We start from the raw sequence: 22,104 nt of genomic DNA on the forward strand, positions 1-22,104 counted from the left end.
TTCTCCAGCTTCCTCTCTGGCCTCAAACCCCACCCTGGCCCCCGGCCCTTTGCTCACACTGTGACCCTGTCCCCCACCCCCCAGGTCTTCCCTGCCCTACAGCCAGGCTCTGAGTCCTCACTTCCTGAGCTATTACCGCTGGGCTCTGTACCTGCCCTCGCTGTTCTTGGCGCTCCCAGGCAGTGACTAGACCTTTCTCTGACACTCACCTGCCATGGAGAACTCAGTGAGTGCTAAGTGAATGAATGAACGGACCATTGAGTGAATGCGTGGATGGGGAGACTGGACATGGAAACCAGCAGGGAACCAGAGAGATGGGACATAGCCCATCTGGGCTGATCCCCATCCGGCGGCTCTCCCTGCACCCCCGCCCAGGGAGGACCAGCTGGCCCCCCGGGTCTCTCCTCCTGGCTAACAGGGGTCAGGGGGCCTGTCCCTCTCCCTCCTCCAGGCTGCTACCGCTACAGCTACGTGGGCCAGGGCCAGGTCCTCCGGCTGAAGGGGCCCGACCACCTGGCCTCCAGCTGCCTGTGGCACCTGCAGGGCCCCAAGGACCTCATGCTCAAACTCCGGCTCGAGTGGAAGCTGGCCGAGTGCCGGGACCGGCTGGCCATGTACGACGTGGCTGGGCCCCTGGAGAGGAGGCTCATCACCTCGTGAGTCCTGGGAAGGCGGATGGGAGGTTGGGTGGGAAGGGGATGGGGATGTGGAGTCAAAATCACCCCGCATCTGGAGAGGAGAGGCTGGGTGACCCTGGTCCTTGGTACCTGGAATCTGAGAGACAGCGAGGCTAACCCACAGAGAAGGAGAAAGGAGGCTGGAAATGACTGTGTGCTGTTGGCAGTTCCCTTTCTCTCCCCGAGCCTCAGTTTCCCCCATCTGTAACAAAGCAGTTGTACTAGACAACCCCTCAGGTCCTCTCTGGGAGGTGACGTGGCTTGTTAGAATGCTTCAGAGTCTGGCAGCCCCCTGCTCTGTTGCTTCTTAGCTGCGTGTCCTAAGGCAAGTGGCTTTGCCTCTCTGAGCCTCAGTTTCCTCACTTGTAAAACGCATGCACAATCACACCCACGTTGCAGGGTTATGGTGAGGATTTAAATCAAACCAGCTGCGGGGCGCCTGGGGGGCTCCATTAAGCATCCGATGCTTGATCTCAGCTCAGAGCTTGATCTTAGGGTCGTGAGTTCGAGCCCCGTGTTGGGCTCCACGCTGGGTGTGGAGCTGGCTTAAATAAATAAATAATCAAGCAATCAATCAAACCATCTGTGCCAAGACTGTCACACACACTAATGCCATCCACGACGACTACATGTTAAATGTGCCCACTAAATATCCAGAAACCGCTGCTGGTGGGGTGGGCTGGGGGGGCGCCACGCTGCTCCCTTCTCTGTCTTGCTTGGGCTGGCCCAGCGTCCAGGCAGGCGCGGGGCTGGGAGCTGTGTGTTCAGATCAAGGGCAGTTCTTGAAGGTGAGAGGGGACAAGGTTCTCCGCAGCCCCCTCCCCCACCGCCCCGGGCCTCTCTGAACTCCTGGCTCTGAGGCTGCACGCTCGTTTGCACCACCCCCGACGTGATGACCTCAGTCTGGGGTGTGCGTGGGCTGGGTTCCTGGAGGGCTCTGGGAAGTGCAGAGAAGCCAGACATCATCTGATTTCCAGGCCTGATGGGGCTGGGGACGCTGATGGGCTTCCCCTGGGGCTTCTTCAAGTATCCACCCCCCCACCCCAGCCTGTTGTTAGGGAGGGAACCCAGTTCAGCCTTGTCCCCACTCACCGTGGCACTCTGGCAGCCCATGCCTTCTCAGAGCCTTGGAGGTCTAAAGTGAGGGGTCAGACAAGGTCGGGGGATCCTGACCCTTGCATCCCAGAGCCACGACAGGTCTTCAGGGTGATAAGGAGATAAAGCAGAAGGGACGTCAACCAATTTTAACCTCGTGGCTTGTTTCCTGGGCTCCATACCCTGGGAGACTAGGAGGCATTTTACCTACAACACGGGCTCTGCTGCGAAGTAAAGAAAAGCAAAGAAACCCCAACATTAAGGCCTGCAGTGCCCATTGCAGGGGACCTCAGGTCCCTCAACCCTGAACCCTTATTTCCATGCAGGGTACAGGCTGCGCACTCGGGGGGCGCAGGGATCCGGAGGGATGGGGGTGGGCTGGGTAGTCTGGGCAGCCTCCTGGCCTCTCTCACCTGAGGAGCTGGCCTGACCCTTACAGGGCCTCCGGTCAGTCTCCTGAGCCAGAGAGGGTCGGAAACCTGTGCGTGGGCACACAGCAGGCTGGCCAGACTCCCAGTCCACCCGACCCCCTTCCCGGGCCCACCCACCCTGGCCACCTTCCTCTGTCCCTCCAGGGTCTATGGCTGCAGTCGTCAGGAGCCGGTAGTGGAGGTCCTGGCGTCTGGTGCTGTCATGGCGGTGGTCTGGAAGAAGGGCCTACACAGCTACTATGATCCCTTTGTGCTCTCCGTGCAGCCTGTGGCCTTCCAGGGTGAGCGGTCAGGGGTCCCTCGGGCTGGGAGGGGCGCCATGGCAGAAACCCAGGCCGCAGGCCGGCGTGCCCTTCACTTTCTTTGCCATCGTTGGGGTGGGATGGGGGCAGAGGGAAGGTTCTGGAAGCTCCTCTGCTCTCCACCCTCACATGCCCTTGGCCTCTGTTCTCTCCACCCTCTCCTGTCCTCTGTCCTCACTCCATTTCCCCACTTTCTACCTCACTCTCCTACCCTCCCTGTCCCTGTCCCTCTTCTCCCTCGTTCTCTCTCCTGCCCTCTTTCTGTTTTTTATCTGTTTTGTCCCCATCTTGAACGCATGTCTTCTCTCTTGGCTCCTCCCCTGGGCTTCTTCCCTCTGCGCCTGCTGGTGGCTGGAGGGTAGGTCTGTGGTCAGGAGGCCTGAGAACTTCTGATTCACCCCAGACCGTCCTCTCACATCAAAGGTGAGCCCCGCAGATCTCCTTGGCACTCAGCTCAGGGAGGCCACTCAGCATTTCCAGGAAGGGCTCTCCAGGCTGCCCGCTGGCCTCTTGTTCCGGGTCTCCCTCCCTCCTTCCCTGACCCCCTTTCTCAGGAAGAACCCCGCCCTCCATGCCCTGGCTGTCCTTGGGCATATGGATTGGCCAAGCAAAGCTTGCAGGTTCCAGAGGTAGCGGAAGAAAGGGTTGTAGACAGGAGACCACAAGCCACTGCTGCACCGGACCCCCGCCTTTCCTGGCAATCTGCCTCTTCCCACTTAGTTCCCCTTCCTCTCCTGGTGTTGACCCCAGAGGTTTCCTGGCAGTGGTCCAGGTCGCCAGCTGCGCGTGCCAGGTTCTGGCGGCCCTCTGGGGGTGCCCGGGGCTGGCTCTAGTTCCATGGGAGTCACTGACAACAGCTCGGGGACAGGGGAACAAGGGGACCCTGACTCCAGGGAGAGGTGTCAGGGCAGCGGGGAGCCCTCCTGATTCTTCACCCTTTCGCTGTGTGACCACAGCCAAGGTCCCCCCTCTTCTCTGAGCCTCATCTTCGAAAAGGGGCATGTTCCCCCCCCCGCCCCGCCATAACCATGAGGCTCGCACAGTTGTGAGTGCTAGGAGTAAAACGGTCAAGGGCAGCACCCTCCACGTGAATAGCTACCATTTACTGAGCGCTTACTCCCTGTCAGGCTGTTCCAGCATTTCATGTCTATTTAATCTGCTTAACTGCCCTGTGAGGTATGTGCTATTATTGTCCCTGTGGGACAGATGGGGAAACTGAGGCCCAAGGTCACACTCCACCGCTAACGTCTACTGTTTAGTGGCAGGAGGGTGGTGGGGTTGCCGCTGCCCCTCACCTGCTGGGAGGAGCAGTGATCTGGGGCCGGGGGACCCTGTGTAACAGCTGTTCTCGGGGCCCAGCTTGCGAGGTGAACCTGACCTTGGAGGGCCGTCTGGAGCCGCAGGGCGTCCTCAGCACGCCTTACTTCCCCAGCTACTACTCGCCCAGTACCCACTGCTCCTGGCACCTCACGGTGAGCCCCACACCCTGCCACCCATCTGCCCTCTGCCCAGAGCACCCTGTGGCCCAGCCCCAGCTGGGAGGGGACCAGTGTTCTGGCTCTGCTGATGCACCCGCAGGCCGAGCCCTGGGTGCAAATCCCTCTGGGAGGGGGGTGACAGGGGTGGCCAAGGTCTGCCTCTGTGGGCCACTGTCATGCCTGTTTGTTGAGTGACTGACCAACCTCAGCCCCAGCTGGGGCTCTGTGTGGGCGGGCCTCCTCCCCTCTGTTGTCCTGGGAAGTGGGGTCACCAGCCCAGTGACAGCCCACAGGCCACTTGGTGACCAGCTCCTCTGTCCCAGGTGCCCTCTCTGGACTACGGCTTGGCCCTCTGGTTTGACGCCTATGCTCTGCGGAGGCAGAAGTATGACCTGCCATGCACCCAGGGACAGTGGACAATCCAGAACCGGAGGTACCTGCCCCCGGGACCCTCTCCCTCTCCCCATAGTTATGCACCTTGGGAGCCCCAGTCCCAGGCCTCAGAGGGGGCAGCCCAGGAAGAGAGCATAGGCCGGGGTGTTCAGCCTGTGGCCCCACCCCTTGACCCATTCCCTGTTCCGTCCCCCATCCCAGCCTCCCCTCCTGCCACCCAAAGGTCTCCACCACCTTGGATGTTAAGAGTGAAAGATTTCACTTCCTTGGGTGTTGTCACCCCACTGTCTGGTACCCCCAGTCCTTAAATGAGATGGTGCAGGAACTGCAGGGCTGCCTAGAGCGCCTGCCCCAAGCCCATCCCTGTGCAGTCGGAGGCCCCTCTTCCCTTCTCCTGCTCCCTGCTGTTGGCCAAAGTCAAGTGGCTTCCTGGCCGGGAAGCTGCACAGCCAGGAGCAAGGCTGCTTTTGCTAATCCAACCATTTCCACAGGGACGGGCAATAACTGGGGTCACTCCGTATCACCCACATGGCCCGGGGGATACTTGTCCTGCTCTCTGTCCTGCCTTTGCCCCCTGGTGACAAAGTTTCTAAGGAAGAAGTGAGTCCCTCCGGGAGATGGGACAGGACACAGTGGGGCCAGGCCACAAGGGGGGCCAGCTGTGGGTCAGTCGTGGCTGCGGTTTGATCCATAGGAGGAGAACTGGTAAATGCCCCCTGGGGCAGATAAGCTGGGGGTCACTGGTGACCCTGACAGCTGCGAGGAGTGAGGTGGGCAGGTGGTGGGGGGTGGAGACAGTGCAGACCTGCGCTCCCCTGTCGGGGAAGAAGAGGGTGACCTGAGACATTCAGGGGAGGGGATACTTATGATGGGAGGAGGGGATACTTATGATGGGACTCCATGTCTAACGCTGGGAGAGGCGTCCCCCTAGAGGGAGCGTCCCCTAGGGGGAGAGAGGGAGGTTCAGGCGCCCTTGGTGATGGGATGAGGGTTAGAGAGGGGAGGGCCAGTAGGAGGCATGTTAGGGGTAGGGGAGCAGAAGGAGGCCCTCCCATGGCCCCAGTGTTGTGGAGCAGAGGTTTGGGGAGAGAAGAGGGATCTCGAAGTAGCCTTGCAGAGCTGGGGTCTGGTCCAAGGATGCTAAAAAGAAGCTTCTGCCTCTGATAGGAGGTTGGGCCTCTGCCCTCCCTTCCAGTCCCAGGATTCGGGGGGTCCAAGAGGCTGGGATTCTAATATGCAAAGCTCTTGATTTCTTGGCTTCAGAGATTTTGAGTCTCCAAGATTCCAATACACTAGAATTGGAAGCTTCCAGGTCTCGGGAAATCTTGGATTCCGGGATTGGTGTCCACACGCACCAACGTGGACTTCGCTTGTTGGTTGGTCTGATTCAGACAAGAGGGGACGGGGATTGACAACACTCACTGACGCGCCAGCACGCTTTCCGGAACTTTGGCGATTTATCAGGGACTGTGATTAAAAGGAAAAGGAAGAAATGCCTGTTGTGTGACCTCAGACCCGCGCCGTTTGGGGGGTGACAGGAGATGGTGTGACTTCAGGCCAGTGTGTTTGGGGGGGTGACAGGAGATGGTGTGACCTCAGACCCATGCTGTTTGGGGGGTGACAGGAGATGGTGTGAGCTCAGACCCGTGCTGTTTGGGGGGTGACAGGAGATGGTGTGAGCTCAGACCCGTGCTGTTTGGGGGGTGACAGGAGATGGTGTGAGCTCAGACCCGTGCTGTTTGGGGGGTGACAGGAGATGGTGTGAGCTCAGACCCGTGCTGTTTGGGGGGTGACAGGAGATGGTGTGAGCTCAGACCCGTGCTGTTTGGGGGGTGACAGGAGATGGTGTGACTTCAGGCCAATGTGTTTGGGGGGTGACAGGAGATGGTTGATCTCAGGTCTGTGCTGTTTGGGGGGTGACAGGAGATGGTGTGAGCTCAGACCCGTGCTGTTTGGGAGGTGACAGGAGATGGTGTGAGCTCAGACCCGTGCTGTTTGGGGGGTGACAGGAGATGGTGTGACTTCAGGCCAATGTGTTTGGGGGGTGACAGGAGATGGTGTGACTTCAGGCCAATGTGTTTGGGGGGTGACAGGAGATGGTTGATCTCAGGTCCGTGCTGTTTGGGGGGTGACAGGAGATGGTGTGAGCTCAGACCCGTGCTGTTTGGGGGGTGACAGGAGATGGTGTGACTTCAGGCCAGTGTGTTTGGGGGGTGACAGAAGATGGTGTGACTTCAGACCCGTGCTGTTTGGGGGGTGGCAGGAGATAGTATGACTTCAGGCCCATGCTGTTTGGGGGGTGACAGAAGATGGTGTGACTTCAGACCCGTGCTTTTGGGGGGTGACAGGAGATGGTATGACTTCGGGCCCGCGCTGTTTGGGAAACAAAAGGCATCTCACATCCTAGCGTGTGGGTGCACTTCCGGGCACCCCGACCTTTATCCTCATGGAGTGCCCTGGGGACCCCCTTGCTGCCTGCCTGGGGCCTGCCCAGACTGAGGCTGGCTGGCCCCGCCCCTCAGCATCAGGAGCCCACAGACTGACCGTAGGACTGGCCCACATGCCACACTTGTTCGAATGATGATGGTGAGTTTTCCTGCCTCCCTCTCAACCCACAGCTGAGCCCGCTCTGTCCTCGAGGAAGAAGCAGGAGGCCCTGGGTCTGCCGCTCCTGCCCTCACCCCACCCACATGGCTATTCCATTTGCCAGGAGCCAGGCTCGTGGGCCTGTGACGTCGAAGTCCTCCTCATTCTGTTTCGCAGAAAGGGAGTCGAGGCTCAGCACAATTAGGTGGTGTCTAGACAGGCTCGCAGCAGTCAGGAACACGAAGGAAGGCCCCGGCCATGCAGCCTAGGGAGGGCCTTCCCTCTCTCTCCATGATGTAGCCAGGAGCGGTCGGGCAAAGGTCTGGGCCCTGGTTCTAGGGACTTCCAGAGCTACCTCGGGTTTTAAATGTGGGCCACGGATGGGGAGAATCCTAATTAAAAGGAACGAGGCTGTGGAGGTGGGATTTCAGGCACCGCGTCGGGCTCTGGTGAGTTGCAGGGGGCCCCCTCCCGGTGTCTCAAGGCACCACTGGGCTATCGAAAGTAGGGGCTGGACGGGCCATTGAACCCCACCCATTGTACGGGAGGGGAAACTGAGGCCCAAGACACCTAAGCCTAAAGACTTGGCTTCTTTTGCTGGTCTTTGGCCTTTCAGTGGTGGGAAGGATTTCAGGGTGCAGCCAGGTGGTGGATGGGAGGACGGTGGGGGAGCCCTGACAGGACGCGGCTCTCCTGTCCCTCTTCTCTCTTGTCCCGCGCCTCCCTGCGCTTCACGGCAAGCTGGATATGTGTTCAGGGGAGCCTACATGTAACTCCGGGTACACCACCATCCCCATCTATACGACAGAAGCGTTAGGCCAGCCCCAGGTCCCAACTTTTTATCATGAACACAGACATCTGAAGAAAGATGTCTCCCATATCGTTCGTGTTTATTCGTCGCTAGTGAAATGTCACTCCAGATGGGGCTGGTGAGGTGCAGAGAGCCGAAGACGGACGGATGAGGGCTGGAATCCTGGCTCCTCCCCTTCCTGCGAGGAGAGGGGTCACCTCTCCCAGCCTCAGGCAGCTCCTCTGAAAACCGGCCATGAAACAGACACCACCCCACCCCCAGGCGAGACTAAATGAGCTTGTGGTTGGAGGACACTGGTTCCTGGAGGTCCAGACAGAACCCAGCTCTAGAAGGTACCAACCATGAGTGAACCACTGGCTCTTGATACTGGGCCAGGCAGGCACCCAGCTGAGGGGTTTGTGGTGCCGTTTCCTTCATCCTCAACAAGGGGGTGAGGACACGGGCCCCCATACTACCTTCACTGACCAGTGAACCCAAGGCACAGAGAGGCGAAGTCATTTGCACCATCACCCAGATTGCAAGTGGGGAAAGCAGATCTGAGCAAGGCCGTCAGATCCAGAGTGCATGTGCGTCCGCACACCCGTGCCTGTGTGCACGGGTCCCTGCACGGAGCCTGCACACCTCAGTGCTCGCCCTCATATAGATTTTTCCTGCGGAGCCTCTGAGCAGCCGTGCCGGCTGTTCACTCTCTTGGCCCCGGCACTCCTGACCCATCACCCCTGTCCTGGTGAGAGGACCAACAGCTTTCATGGCTCCCGCCAGTTCTGAGAACGGCCTGGGAAGCCCCATCTCTATCTTCTGAGACCTTCATGAAGGATTCAGGGTCCCTAGGTGGAGACTCAATGTCCCCAGGCCTGCCCCCAGGCTGCTGCCCATGTCTGAGAGAGGAAGGCAGAGGTGTGCCTCCAAACCATAAACACCGGACACACCATTTCCTTTAGTTATGACCTGTTTTGATAATGATCATCCAGTGTAGATGCTGGGAAATTCTTTGAATGAGCATTTGTTGGAAAATTTGCTTGTGTGGGTGGCAGAGATATGCGAGGTCTGGGGAACAGTGGTGATTTGCTGGCACAAGGTGCATAGCAAGGGCGAGGTGCAGTCCTTGGACCCAGAATGGCCATGGGCGAGAAGCAGCGGAGGGTGGGCTGGAGAGAAGGTGATTTGCCCGGCAGGTGCCAGCGTAGTGATGGGGGAAGGCTGGCCCCGGACTCCCTCCGCTGGCTGGGCATCCTCGCGCTGGTGGCCTCGCTCCTCTGAGCCCTTTCTGCCTTTCCCCACCTCATTGCTTTCTACCTGGCTTCTCCCAGTGCCCATAGCCAAGGACTCCTGCCCTTGAAGTGGCCTGGAGGCGGGGAAGGGCCTCGGCCTAGGGGTAGTGGTCGCCGGCTGCTTGGTTTCGCAGAACCGCTGGGGCTGGGCGTCACCACGGCACAGGCTTCCCCCTTTCGGGGAATCTGCCTCCTGCCAGCTTCCTCTCCTGTGATGTCACTTTTCTTGTGATCTGCCCAATCATTTCCCCTGCCCTCCTGCTGATGGGACAGGCAGAACCACGGGCTCCGCAGGCCTGGCCTGGCTATGGGGCGGCTCTTCTGTTCCCCTGGGCCCCTGGGTGGCCGGCACCCCTGCGGCCTCAGAGGCTCCCGGTCAGGCTGAGCGCCTGCCCCCGATGCTGGGTGCTGGCGCTGCGGTGGGCACAGCTCCTACCGCTGCCCTAGACGAGCTCATAGCCGGACCGCATCAGCGGCTTGCTTTCAGAGAAGTCGTCTTCTCACCTCATCTCTCATTTTCTCATTCCTTAAAACATCCTCCAAAGGAGATATTATCACCCCCATTTTATAGACGTGAAAACTGAAGCTTGCTGATGTGCGCAAGGGTCACACAGCTGATTCATGTGGCGAAGCTGGCCTCCAACTCAGCTCCACGGCTCGGGGTCCAGCACTCTGGCCTCCACGTCAGACGCTGCCATTCTCCCTTCTCTAGTGCTTGCCTTCTGTGGCCCTCCTTCCCACTTACTGTGTCCTTAGGGAAGGGAATGCATGCGTGTGTGCGTGTATCCATCTATCCACCCACCCACCCTTCCATCCATCCACCCATCAATCCAGCCACCCACCTTTCCATCCATTCGTCCGTCCAGCCAGCCAGCCAGCCAGCCAGCCAGCCAGCTATCCATCCACCCATCAATCCAGCCACCCACCTTTCCATCCATTCGTCCGTCCAGCCAGCCAGCCAGCCAGCCAGCTATCCATCCACCCATCAATCCAGCCACCCACCTTTCCATCCATTCGTCCATCCATCCATCCATCCATCCATCCATCCATCCATCCACCTATCTTTCCTTCCTTCTATCCACCCACCCTTCTATCTACACACCTATCCATCCATCCTTCTTTCCTTCTGTCCTTCCATCCATGCATCCATCCATCCATCCACCCACCCACACACCCACCCACCTACCCACCCATCCACTTTCTTGAATTCCTGTGTGGAGTTGCTAATAGGCAAGAAGGTTGATAGGGTCCCTTCTTACAGTCTGGGTGAGGCAAGAAGGAGAAATCCCCAATCCATGGAGGTGAGAAAGCAAGCTGGCCACCGTGCAAAGATGTGCCTCAGACCCTGCACTTCGTAGCTGAGAGTGCGTTCCACAGCCTTCAGACTCCTGGTGCCTCTTGGAGAGGGCTTGTGGGGGAGGGGTGGCATTTGGTGGAGGGGGAGGAATTAGCCAGAGGATGCACACCCTCCCCCAAGAGTCTCCACAGCAGGATCCAGAAATGCAGATGCATACAGGGGCCCAGCTGAGGCATGGTTCTGGGAGGCAGGCTGAGTGGGGCACAGCGGCAGAGGCGGGGGACAGGTTAGTAGGGCCTCACGTGCTCTGCCGAATTCAGATGGCCTCTGATTACATCTAGCCAGTGTGTCCGGGGCTTGTTTTCAGAAGAAGCAAGAATCTAGGGTATTATGTGAAATTAGTGGGCAATTGAACTTGAAAAAAATTTATTTTAACACTGCACAGACTAAACAGACCATCTTTAAGCTGGGTGACTCAGCCTGAGTCAACTAGCTTATAGCCTCTGCCTTGAATTGTTGTGAGAGCCTTGCCCCAGGAATGCCGCCACCAGCCCCTGCCCTGGGCCTCCAGGGTGAGAACCACATGCTGCCCAGGGGGTGGGGGTTCCTGGGGTACCAGGCTGAGCCACGGGCTGATTCTGGACTTCGTTCTCTCAGACACCAGTAGAGGGAATGCCCTGCCAGCCCGCAGTGGTACCGTAGAGCCCTTGGCCAAAGTTCAGGGGGACCACACAGCCCTCAGATTCTTCTAGATTGAAATGTTCCGCTCCTCTCCGACCTGGCTCTGGTTCCTTCCCTGTCTCTCCACAACCTCTCCATGACCCCAAACCTTCCGCCTGGTCAGGGGTGTACTTGATGCATTTCCCCCTGCCCAGTATTTCCTGCCCCTAGCTCCCCTGTCCCCTCCTCAGGGAAACTCTCAGGGGAGTAATCCGTGCTAGCATTTGTTTCTCCACTTTAAAAACAGACAGACTGGGGCGCCTGAGTGGCTCAGTCGTTAAGCATCTGCCTTCGGCTCAGGGTGTGATCCTGGAGTTCTGGGATCCAGCGAGCCCCACGTCACGCTCTTCCGCTGGGAGCCTGCTTCTTCCTCTCCCACTCCCCCTGCTTGTGTTCCCTCTCTCGCTGGCTGTCTTTATCTCTGTCAAATAAATAAATAAAATCTTTAAAAAATAAAAATAAAAACAGACAGACCAAGAGACGGCCCAAACTCCCTTTCCTGCCTTTCTTAAAAGGCCAACAAGGGCCAGGCCTGCTCGGGGGTGCCCCCTAGTGGCATCTAGGCAGGAGCAATCTTGGTGTAGAGCGGGCCTTCTCAAAATTTTCCACCTCGGGATCCCTTTACACTCTTTAAAATTATTGGGCACCCAAAGGACTCTTGTGCAGGTTTTATTATCTGTACTTACAGGGTTACACATTAAAGCTAAGAAAATTTCAAAACCTTTATCAATTCATTTAAAATAAGCCCATTACAATTTTAACATAAATCACATATTTTAGAAAAAACTCATTATATTCCCCAAAACCAAAAGCATCTGGCGAGAAAACTATCATCACTTGACCTTTTTGCAACATTCTCTTAAACCGGATTCATAGACCAGAACTGGATATACAGCTCTGCATCTGCCTTCAATCGGTTACCGTCTCACACATCATGTAGTCTCTGGAAAATTCCACCGTATCCTTTGTGGAAGAATGAGAGTGAAAAAGGCAAATATTACCTGAGCATTATCATGAAAATAGTTTTTACTTTGGAGCCCCGGGGTCCCCGGGCCGCACTTGGAGGACTGTTGGTCGGTTTGGAGGCAAGACTAGAAGCCTCTGTAGTCAGACGGCCCTGGGAGGCTGTACCTCAGGCCCAGTCTGTGCGGGACCCGGGAGGTGTGAGCACTCAGCCCCTGGAGCTCAGGCTGCGGCGAGAGCCGAGGTGCCCATCCCGCCCCCCCAAGCTGGCTGGGTGGGTTGTCCTAGGTCCCCAGGAGGCTGGCTTCTGGCTTACCTCCACCCTTCCCTTCACGAACCTCCTCTGGAACATGGGATGAGAACAATTCCTGTCTCTCAAGACGGAGTTGCTGCCAGAACCCTCTAATCTCTGCGCAGTGATTGCCGTCCATGAGGGAGGGGCGGGACAAGACCACCTCAAATCTTTCTCAGTTGTTTGTGGATTAGCTCGTTGACTGAGTAATTGAACTATGAAGCGCATGCCATATTCTAGAAGCTCTGAGGAGGTACCTGGCCCCCCGGGAGTTAGGTGACTGGCTCTGTGGGCTGCTGCATCTGGTGTGGGATGCTCCCATCATGCTTTGGGGTATTCCCTCCTGCTCACTTGACTTCCCCCTGCCTTCTCTGCTGCGGGCACTTTCACTTCTCGCTGCCTCTTCTCTGTCCTGTGTTTTCCGTGTGCTTCCCTTGTCTGTAAAGGTGCTCCTATTTCCTCTGTGAGGGTGCTCCCTTCCCTGTGGGGTACATTCCTCTGAGCTGAGGGGACTGACCCATCTGCTCTGTGAGGGTGTCCCACATGCGGAGGGAGGGAACCCCAGGCTGCTGTCTGGGGAGCAGCCCATCGCTCTGGGGAAGTGGTTGCCCCCACTTGGTGAAAGTGTGCCTGCTTGCTCTGTGAGGCAAGGTGTGCCCAGACACCACGTAGGATGAAGCCGTGTGCCCTCCATCCCTAGAGATGGGAAGATTCCTGGCTGCTCTCTGGGAAGAACTTCACCCCTCTGTGGAGGGTGTCCCACCTGCTCTGTGGGAACAAGAGCATCATGTTGGGGTGGGGGAGTCCAGCAGGGGTGTGAGGGTCCTCCCGTGGCTGGGGAACGGTCCCACCTTAGTGCGGCCACGCGCGGAGCCGGTGACACCCCTCACCACTGCGCTCTTGTGTCGGTCCTGGGAGCAGAAGTGGTGTCTCCCTCAGGTCCGGAGAGTCACAGGGAGACCCCAGGGCTGTGGAGGCTTCTTAGTGGGAAGGACAACGCCTGAACGGGGCACACTGCGGCCTCCTCCCCCACACCGAGCACAAGGGGAGCGTCCTCTCCTGTCTACACAGAGTAGCCCAGCCAAGGACTCTTGCCTCTGTGGATACACAAGCTCTGTCAGATTTGGAGTCAACAGAGATGATAATTCCCCTTATCTTATAAGGGGGGAAAGTGAGGTTCGTGAAGGACCTGGACTTGCTAGGATCTCACAGCTCCCAGGTGACTGGGACCAGAATTCAGACTTGGAATTTTATCCTCCAGGGAATGGGGAATCATGGAAGGTTTTTGAGCAGGGGAATGACATAGGCTGATTTCTAGAAAATGACTCTGGGGGTGAGCGGTCACCCAAGGGAGGAATCAAGACAGAGAAGATGAAGGTGGGGGTGCAGCTCCCCCTTCCTCTGCGGCTGCTCTGCCCTTGCCCTGTCCGTGCACAGAGACCTAAGCTGTCCCTTCCCTGGGGCTGGCCCGTGAGGCCCTGAGTCTGTCTCTGTCACCCCCAGGCTGTGTGGCCTGCGTACCCTGCAGCCCTACGCCGAGAGGATCCCCGTGGTAGCCACTGCCGGCATCACGGTCAACTTCACGTCCCAGATCCCCCTCACCGGGCCTGGCGTGCAGGTGCACTACGGCTTGTACAACCAGTCCGATCGTGAGTATGAGCAGCCCGGGAGCAGGGGGGGCGCCCCCGATGCCCCTGCAGCTTCTCCCTGCCTCCTTCCCATCCCCGGAAGCACCAAGAGGCTGGATCAAAGGACTGTAGGTGTGCGTATGTGTGCGCGTGTGCGTGCGTGTACTTGATACCTGCGGCTTGGCGTGTGCCCCCATAGGCAAGGCTGTCACCTGTGTTCAGCAGGCATACACGCTCATACAGACCCGTGTGTGTGCTGTGTACGTGGGCCTGGACACGTCTGTCCATGCCCAGCGTGCATACGGGTGCGTGCACATGTGCACATGTAATGTGCGTGTACTTGGGTGCGAGCATGCAAGCGCAGCGTGTCTGCACGTGTCTGCACGATGACGCGTGTCCTGATGGCACCCTCCCCGCGCAGCCTGCCCTGGAGCGTTCCTCTGCTCTGTGAACGGACTGTGTGTGCCCGCCTGCGACGGGGTCAAGGACTGCCCCAACGGCCTGGACGAGAGAAACTGTGGTAGGCAGCCCGCCCGTCCCACTGCTCGTCTCTCCTTGCGTTCTCTGTGTGCTAAGCCAAGCCCCGGTTTTTGAGTAGAGACACCCCCCCCCCCCCGCCCCGCCGCCACCAAACGTGCAGTTCCTCTTATCAGCATCCAGGAAGTGGGCTCTCTTGCTGTGCGGGGATGGCAAGATGGAAGCACCAAGTCGGAAAGTGGGCTCCCCAGGGCCACTGTTTGGGGCAGTAGCAAGGACAAGCTGGGACCCATGTCTCCTGACTCCCAGCTCACAGCTTCTCCCAACCAGGCCATCGCCCCCAGCCTTCTGTCCCAGCCAGCTGTCCAAGAAGGAACAGAGTGGATGGAGGACCAGGAAGGGGAAGGCAAGCCCTGGGTAGCCAAGGACAGAATCCTGTATCTTCCTGCCTTGAGTGGGGTCTCCACCCTTCCACTTCAGGGATTCGGACTGGAGCTGCCAAGTCTTACTGGAGTTCTGCTCACCACCGCCCAGCCCTGGCAGCAGGGGCCCTGGAGGTCCCCGAGCCAGGACTCTCTTAGAATAATGCCTCTTCCTCTGAGTCCTGGCTTCTGGCCCCCACATTCACCATCAGGGCAGCCTTTTCTTGTCTGACTGCCCCCAACCTCCCCAGACCTCCCCCAACCCCAACCCCTCCAAATTTTAAATACTTGGGGAAAGAAGCAGGAGGGAAGGGAGATGTGCTGGGGAAGGTGCCTCATATTTGGAACCTGGTTTCTGGTTCTGGCTCAGCCAGATGACCTTGGACAGGTCATTTCATTTCTGCTTCCACCCATGAAATGGGGTATCTCACAGGGTTGCTGTGAAACTCAGGTGGAAAGTGCCTAAGAAAGAGACTCACAGTCAGAGCATGTAATACAATACACGTTCTACAGGCAGCACGAAGTCCCAGCCTGGCTCCTCAGGCTTCCTCTCACCTGCCCCTTCTGTGTGTCCCCATGTAGTTTGCAGAGCCACATTCCAGTGCCAAGAAGACAGCACGTGCATCTCACTGTCCAGAGTCTGTGACCGGCAGCCTGACTGTCTCAACGGGAGCGATGAAGAGCAGTGCCAGGAAGGTAGGGCAGGGTATGACCAGCTATCCGGGGGGAAACCGAATCATGGGCTCAGCCAGGACAGCCCAGCCCTTCTGCATGCTTCTTCAGCAAAGGTTTCTGCCCTCTTGTCCAAACACTCGCCAACCCGTCTGTATGGACGCTTATCAACCCATCCATCCATCCATCCATCCATCCATCCATCCATCCATCCATCCTATGGTCTCCCCAACCACCCATCTGTCCATTGATTCCTACATCCACTCATCCATCCATCCATCCATCCATCCATCCATCCATCCATCCACCTGTCCACCCACCTATCTCCCTATTGACTGAGCCATCAATCTACTCATTTATTAGCTCACCTAACTACCTGTGTGTCCATCGTTCCATCCTCCACCCATGCATCCGTGAATGCATGAATGCATGTATCCGTCCGTTGATGTAACTACGTGTTTGTCTGTTGGTCCTTACACCCACTCATTTATCCATCCTTCTAGCTGTTTGTCAGTCTCCCTACTGGACCATCAATCCACCCATTTGTTGGTCTGCCCAATCCTATCTGTGTCCATTGTTTTATCCATCCATCCATCCACCCACTCATCCATCCATCCATCCATCCATCCATCCACCCAACACCTGCCGACAACCCAGTGATAGGGAAGCAGAGCGAGGAGTGGGAGTAAAAGACACCAGAGAGGCGGTCCCTGCCCTCTGGGGTTGTCCGCTAGCAGGAAGACGTGACGGGTGACAGTCTCGGGCCCAGTGCCTTCTGGACATGATGTCTAGTAGCATGGGAAGACTGGAGTGCAGGAGGACGTCAGGCAGGGAAAGCTTCCTAGAAGAGATGGGCTTTGAACTTGGCTTTGCAGAGAGGTAAAATTTAAATAGGCAGGAGGAAAGTGGAGCAGGCTGAGAGCAGGTGGGATGCAGAAGTTCTTCACGGTGAAGACAGTGAGGAGCCGGTGGGCGGCTGGGTGGGGCCAGGCTCTGGGGGAAGGTGGGGCTAGGAGGGGAGCCTTAGACTGACGGGAAAGTCAGAGCCCGGCTCTTGGGAGCCTACTGAAAGTGGAGACACAGCCTTGCTCTTGACAGACCAGTCTGAGGGGGGCGAAGGGACATGGGGACGGACATGGCCTGCCTTTTTAGGAGACCCTACAGGAGCCTCGGGGGAGGCTCAAGGGACCCCTCCCCAGGCTCCTTCTGGCCTCTTCCAGGCTTCAGCTTCCCTAGGCCTTGCCTCGGAGGCTCCCTGGGACTCAGGGACCCACCCCCCGTGCCCTGCCCCCACCCCTTCTCCCCCAGGGGTGCCTTGTGGGACATTCACCTTCCAGTGTGAGGACCGCAGCTGTGTGAAGAAGCCCAACCCGCAGTGTGACGGGCTGCCCGACTGCAGGGACGGATCTGACGAGCGGCACTGTGGTGAGCCAACGGAGGGGGGCGGGGGGAGGCAGAGGACCCTCTCCACCTGCTGGGCCCTGGAGTGTGGGAGGGAGGGACGGGCTGCACTGGGAAGCTGAGGGAGAACTCACTCTTGTCTTTCTGTCCCGCCTCTGCACCCGCTCTGGGCCCTGCCTCGCCTTCATTCTCTTCCCCATCCCCCTCCATCTTTCCTTTGGCCTTCCTCTCCGCCTCCCCTTCTCCATCTCTCTCTGTGTCCATTCCTCGCTGGCTTCTGGCCTTTACTGTCCTTCCCCGCACCCCCAGACTGTGGCCTCCAGGGCCCCTCCGGCCGCATAGTGGGCGGGGCCGTGTCTTCAGAGGGTGAGTGGCCCTGGCAGGCCAGCCTCCAGGTTCGGGGCCGACACATCTGTGGGGGGGCCCTTATCGCTGACCACTGGGTGATAACGGCTGCCCACTGCTTCCAGGAGGACAGGTGAGCAGGGGACAGGGGGTCGGCGGAGACCACAAGAGACGGGGGAGGGGAGGGGAGGCCTGGCAGGGAGGGACAGTGGGTGGGGTGGGAAGGGTGGGGGGAAGCCCATCAGACTTGCTGCTCTGACGCTTGGGTTCAGTCCTGGCTCTACCACAAACAGTCTGTGGCCCTGGAAAGGTTGCTCTGCTTTCGGTATCTTGCTTTAAGTTGGGTCAGTGATTCACTCACTCATTCATTCCTGTATTCACTCATCCATTCAGTAATATTTACTGTGCTCCCACTGGGGAGCTGTGCCCAACACGAGGGCTACAGCAGAGAACAGAATGGCCGTCCTTGGCCATAGGCCATGCCCCCCCTCTGCCAGGTGCTTGTGACCTAGTGAGGGGGGCCCAAGAAGCCTCCAAGAAGGGACATCGCACCCAGCCCCACAGACATCTTCTCCATCAGCATGGTGGGCTGACAGCACCCCTCATCACCCCCAGCCCCATCTCCTGGGCCCCACCAGCCCCGGATTGCCCTTCGACACCTCCTCTTCTGTCCTGGGTCCACACAGTCCCCAGCCAAAGACCAGGAGCCACCATGGCACCCCACCCCACACCCCTTACATCCAGAGCCAGACGGCAAGGCCTCTCTGTGTGCTGGACCCATCCTCAGCTGCTGCCTGTCCACACTCTCCCCAGCACCTTGGGCCCCCCCAGGCAGCCCAGAGCCCAGCTCCACTTTGCATCCCCTACCCAGGGGCCTGGGGGTTCTTCCTGGGGGCCGTCTGACCACCTCACTCTCTCACTGCCTCTCTGGCTCCCTGCGGCCTGTGTGGTAAAGAAAGCCCTGGACGCTGACCTGGCATCCAGGGGTCTTCAACGCCCTGTCTCTGCCGATGGCTGCATCCTCAAGGCCCACCCCCTCCCAGGGAGGACCAGCAGGTCTCAGCGAGCTTACAGCAGCCCCATCTGTAAGGTGCACAGACACAAAGGAGAGAGATATTTGTCACTGCCTGGCCCTGGGCTAAGTTTTTACATGCACAGTCTTACTGAACTCCCCCCAGTAACATATAAGCAGAAGATGCTATTCCCATTTCACAGACGAGGAGACTGAGGCCTAGAGAAGCACACATATATGTCTAGGGCGGCATGAAAGTGGGACTGGAACCCCGGCAGGTAGACTCTAGCATCAGCACCACGGGCTGTACCACCCGCCAGCTACACAGCTTTCCAGAGCAGGGAAGGGGCCGGTGTGTCGGCCGGTGTCCCAGGTGGGGAAGCCGGCTAGCCTAAGGGTCTGCGATGAGAGAGGCAGCGGCTGATTGCGGACCCTCTCCCCACCGCCAGCATGGCCTCCCCGGCGCTGTGGACCGTGTTCCTGGGCAAGGTGTGGCAGAGCTCGCGCTGGCCGGGGGAGGTGTCCTTCAAGGTGAGCCGCCTGCTCCTGCACCCTTACCATGAGGAGGACAGCCACGACTACGACGTGGCCCTGCTGCAGCTCGACCACCCGGTGGTGCGCTCGGCCGCTGTGCACCCCGTCTGCCTGCCTGCGCGCTCCCACTTCTTCGAGCCCGGCCTGCACTGCTGGATCACCGGCTGGGGTGCCCTGCGCGAGGGCGGTGAGCCCGCTGGGCTGCAGGAGGGTAGATCAGGGCGCGTGGGGTGCGGTTCTGCTTCCCGAGGATTCTGAGCCTGGGGGGGGGGCGGGGCAAGGGGCCCCTCTGATCCTGGGATCAACCCGGGTTGCATGTCACAGAAGAAAACGAGTTTTTACTATAGTGGTGGCTCCTGCCTTCCAGGCCCTTCCCTCCTTCCAGAACGTGTTTGAAGGGCTTCGGAGGTTACCCTGGGGGATATATGTGAAGTGATGGGGCAGGTTAGGAAGCCAGCAGCCCATGCGCAAGCTCCAATCTCTGCTCCTTGGACCGAGATGACTTTCTACATGGAGGTTGGAATTTAGGGAACATGGTCTCATTTAATCCACCCAGTACCCCTAAGGGTGGGGATTATGGTCCCATTTTAGCAGTTGCTGTAAGTCACCCAGACAGAGAGGGTTGGAACAGGGATTGGCACCAAGGACTACCTGACCCCGGAGCCCTGCTGTTCTTGCTACTGTCCCTGAAGCAGTGGGTCTCTCCCCTTCCCACCTAAACTGACCATCCCCAGGGGCCACCTCTGTTCTGTGCATACAGGCCCAGGCTGGCATAACCACAGCCATGCCCTGCACCCTTAAAGCGTGTGGCTTTAAAGATGGGGACAGTGATTTACAATCTGGAGGCAGGCAAGATTGTACAGGTAATTTAAAGATGGGGAAACTGAGGCTCAGATGAGAAGTGACATGTTCAAGGGGATGATGGAGGACAGTGGTAAAGCAAGGATTGGTTCATTCGCTCGCTCATTCAAGGACACACTTATGAGCACCTCCTCTGTGGACGCCTTGAGTTGGGCAAAGATGGGCTATAAAGATGAAAAGAGAACATTCTTGGGGGAGACAGTGCTAAGAGCTGACATGGGTGGGGAGGTAGAGCGGTCAGTGGCAGTAGCGGGCAGTAGCCCAGAGAGGTGGCTAGCCAGGTGGGGTCAGGGAGGCTTCTGGAGGAGGGGCTGTCTAAGCTGAGGCTGGGAGGACGAGTCGGCAGTGTCCAAGTGAGGGAAAGAGGTGTCCCGTTAAGGACACAGGTGGGAACCCAGGAAGTCCTGAGAACACCCTGCACCAGAAGGGAGCTGGGGGCAGGCGGATGTGGGCGAGGACTGGTGGGAAGGACAGGAGGGCCTCATTGGCCATTGTAAGGAGCTTGAACCAGGAATTCGGCTGACTTGCACTTTAAAACCCAACTGAGGGCTTCCAGAAAAACACCAACATTGAGCCCTACCCTAGCCAAACAGACCAGCTCTCGGGGTGGACTGGGCACAGTGCGGACTGAAGCTCCCTGGGGGTTCTGACAAAACCCTGGGCTGGACAGTGGGGAGACACTGATGAATTTTAGGCTGAGAATGTAGGGGTCAGATGCATGCTCTGCAAAAGTCTCCCTGGGGCTGTCACAGCACAGGGGGGAGCCGGCCAAGAGGCCTCAAGCAGGAGGGAAGGCAGGGAGAAGGACACTAGTCCAGGTAGACTTTGGGTGGGGACTCTGTCTCCGTGGGCCACGAGGAGCCAGAACAGAGTGACGGTGAGGCAAGGTGGAGGGGTAGGGGGCGGGCAAAGCAGGAGAGATGCAGGGGGGCTCCTGAGCTGCAAGGGGAATGAACATCGGGAGGAAGGGTCCACTCTCATCCCTGCCTTCCGCTCCTGACCCCACTGGGCAGGCCCCACCAGCAACGGGCTGCAGAAGGCGGACGTGCAGCTGATCCCGCAGGACCTGTGCGGCGAGGCCTATCGCTACCAGGTGACGCCCCGCATGCTGTGCGCCGGCTACCGGAAGGGCAAGAAGGATGCCTGCCAGGTGATGCCTGTGGGGGGGGGGGGGCTGAGAGGAGGGAGGGAGGGCGGCGCTCACATCACGCAAGGCCTGGCCCTCTGCTCCCACCAGCCTGCTGAAGCCCCATGGCCTCCCAGCAAGGCGGGGATGGCTGGCCCAACTTTATTATTAAGGAAACTGAGGTTCGGGGAGGTGAAGGGACTTGAGGCAGGGCTGCTCTGGGCTCTCTCCATAGATCAGGAGCAGGGCAAGTAGAGGCTTCAGAAGAGTCTCTTGTTGTCACTTGGAAAATTCCCGGCAGTCAGGAGCCCCAGCTTACCCTGATGCAGCCCTGTCTCTCCTCTCCCCCTTTCAGGGCGACTCGGGAGGTCCGCTGGTGTGCAAGGAGCCCAGTGGCCGATGGTTTCTGGCGGGGCTGGTCAGCTGGGGCCTGGGCTGTGGCCGGCCCAATTACTTTGGTGTCTACACCCGCATCACAGGGGTGATTGGCTGGATCCAGCAGGTGCTGACCTGAGGAGCTCCCCTCCCTGCAGAGCTGGGGCCCACCTCCTGGACTCAGGGAGTCCAGGGCACCTGCTAGGCAGGGGAGCAAGTATTCTGGGGGCAGCAGGGCCCCATGGAGGCTGGAGGTAACATCCCGTCGTCCCCCAACCTGCTCCCTGACATCTGCCCCAGGGAGGGCAACAGGAGGAGAAGGGCCGTTAGCTGGTGGTCAACTCCCCCTGCACCCCAGGGCCCAGACAGTCAGCAGGCCCAGCTGGAGGGGTTCACATCCAGCCTATTGCCTCCTCCTTCCCCTGCCTCTGCTACTGATTTGGTGGTGGTGGGGGGGAGCAGGGAATAGTTCAGCAGTGATAATGGGGCTTCCGGGTCCCAACAGGGGTGCCTGAGCTCCCCTCTGCCAACGCAGAGAGCAGATTCAGCCTGTGAACTTGAGGGGTGGGGATGGGAGGCGCCCCTAAGGAGGGGCCCCCAGAGCCCTGGAGACAGCCAAGTGGGCCAGCTGCCACCATAAGCCAAAGGGTGGGGGGAGCCCCGGGTCTAGGGTCCTCACCCCACCCCTACCTGCCCCTGGGCCTCCACTGCCCACTCTCACCTGGAAGTGAGCTCCACTGCCCTGTGGAATAAAGCCATTTGATCTGAGGCCCTGCTGTGGGGTTTGAATGGGGCCCGGGGCATCTATTCCACACTCTTGACTGAGCGAACTCTGCTTCCTGCTCAGTCTCTTCGTCAAATGGCTAGAAGGCCGAGGTGGGGTCAGTGGGGGCAGGGGTGACCTCCAGGGCAGTTGCTCAGGTCCCAAGAGCAAC

The 22,104-nt window shown here is 58.7% G+C and overlaps 1 protein-coding gene across 4 annotated transcripts in view; it reads left to right on the forward strand.

The window, feature by feature from the left end:
• The window catches only part of TMPRSS6 (transmembrane serine protease 6), a 37,895-nt gene extending 15,958 nt beyond the window's left edge, over window positions 1-21,937 (forward strand). For 2 of the 4 annotated variants that reach the window (XM_048217979.2, XM_048217978.2), the window contains exons 7-18: window positions 452-656; window positions 2,348-2,484; window positions 3,865-3,977; window positions 4,307-4,416; window positions 13,820-13,965; window positions 14,366-14,464; window positions 15,426-15,539; window positions 16,824-16,940; window positions 17,226-17,394; window positions 18,723-19,018; window positions 20,682-20,818; window positions 21,150-21,937. In XM_048217979.2, the coding sequence (XP_048073936.1) occupies window positions 452-656; window positions 2,348-2,484; window positions 3,865-3,977; window positions 4,307-4,416; window positions 13,820-13,965; window positions 14,366-14,464; window positions 15,426-15,539; window positions 16,824-16,940; window positions 17,226-17,394; window positions 18,723-19,018; window positions 20,682-20,818; window positions 21,150-21,308 (1,802 nt within the window). In that variant the 3' untranslated portion in view covers window positions 21,309-21,937. The remainder of the gene's footprint in view (window positions 1-451; window positions 657-2,347; window positions 2,485-3,864; window positions 3,978-4,306; window positions 4,417-13,819; window positions 13,966-14,365; window positions 14,465-15,425; window positions 15,540-16,823; window positions 16,941-17,225; window positions 17,395-18,722; window positions 19,019-20,681; window positions 20,819-21,149) is intronic. The other 2 variants (XM_048217981.2, XM_048217980.2) reach the window with 1 other exon arrangement.
• The last annotated feature ends 167 nt before the right edge of the window (window positions 21,938-22,104 follow it).

This window comes from Ursus arctos, unplaced genomic scaffold, assembly GCF_023065955.2.
Source record: "Ursus arctos isolate Adak ecotype North America unplaced genomic scaffold, UrsArc2.0 scaffold_21, whole genome shotgun sequence".
In the NCBI taxonomy this organism is placed as follows: Eukaryota; Metazoa; Chordata; class Mammalia; order Carnivora; family Ursidae; genus Ursus; species Ursus arctos.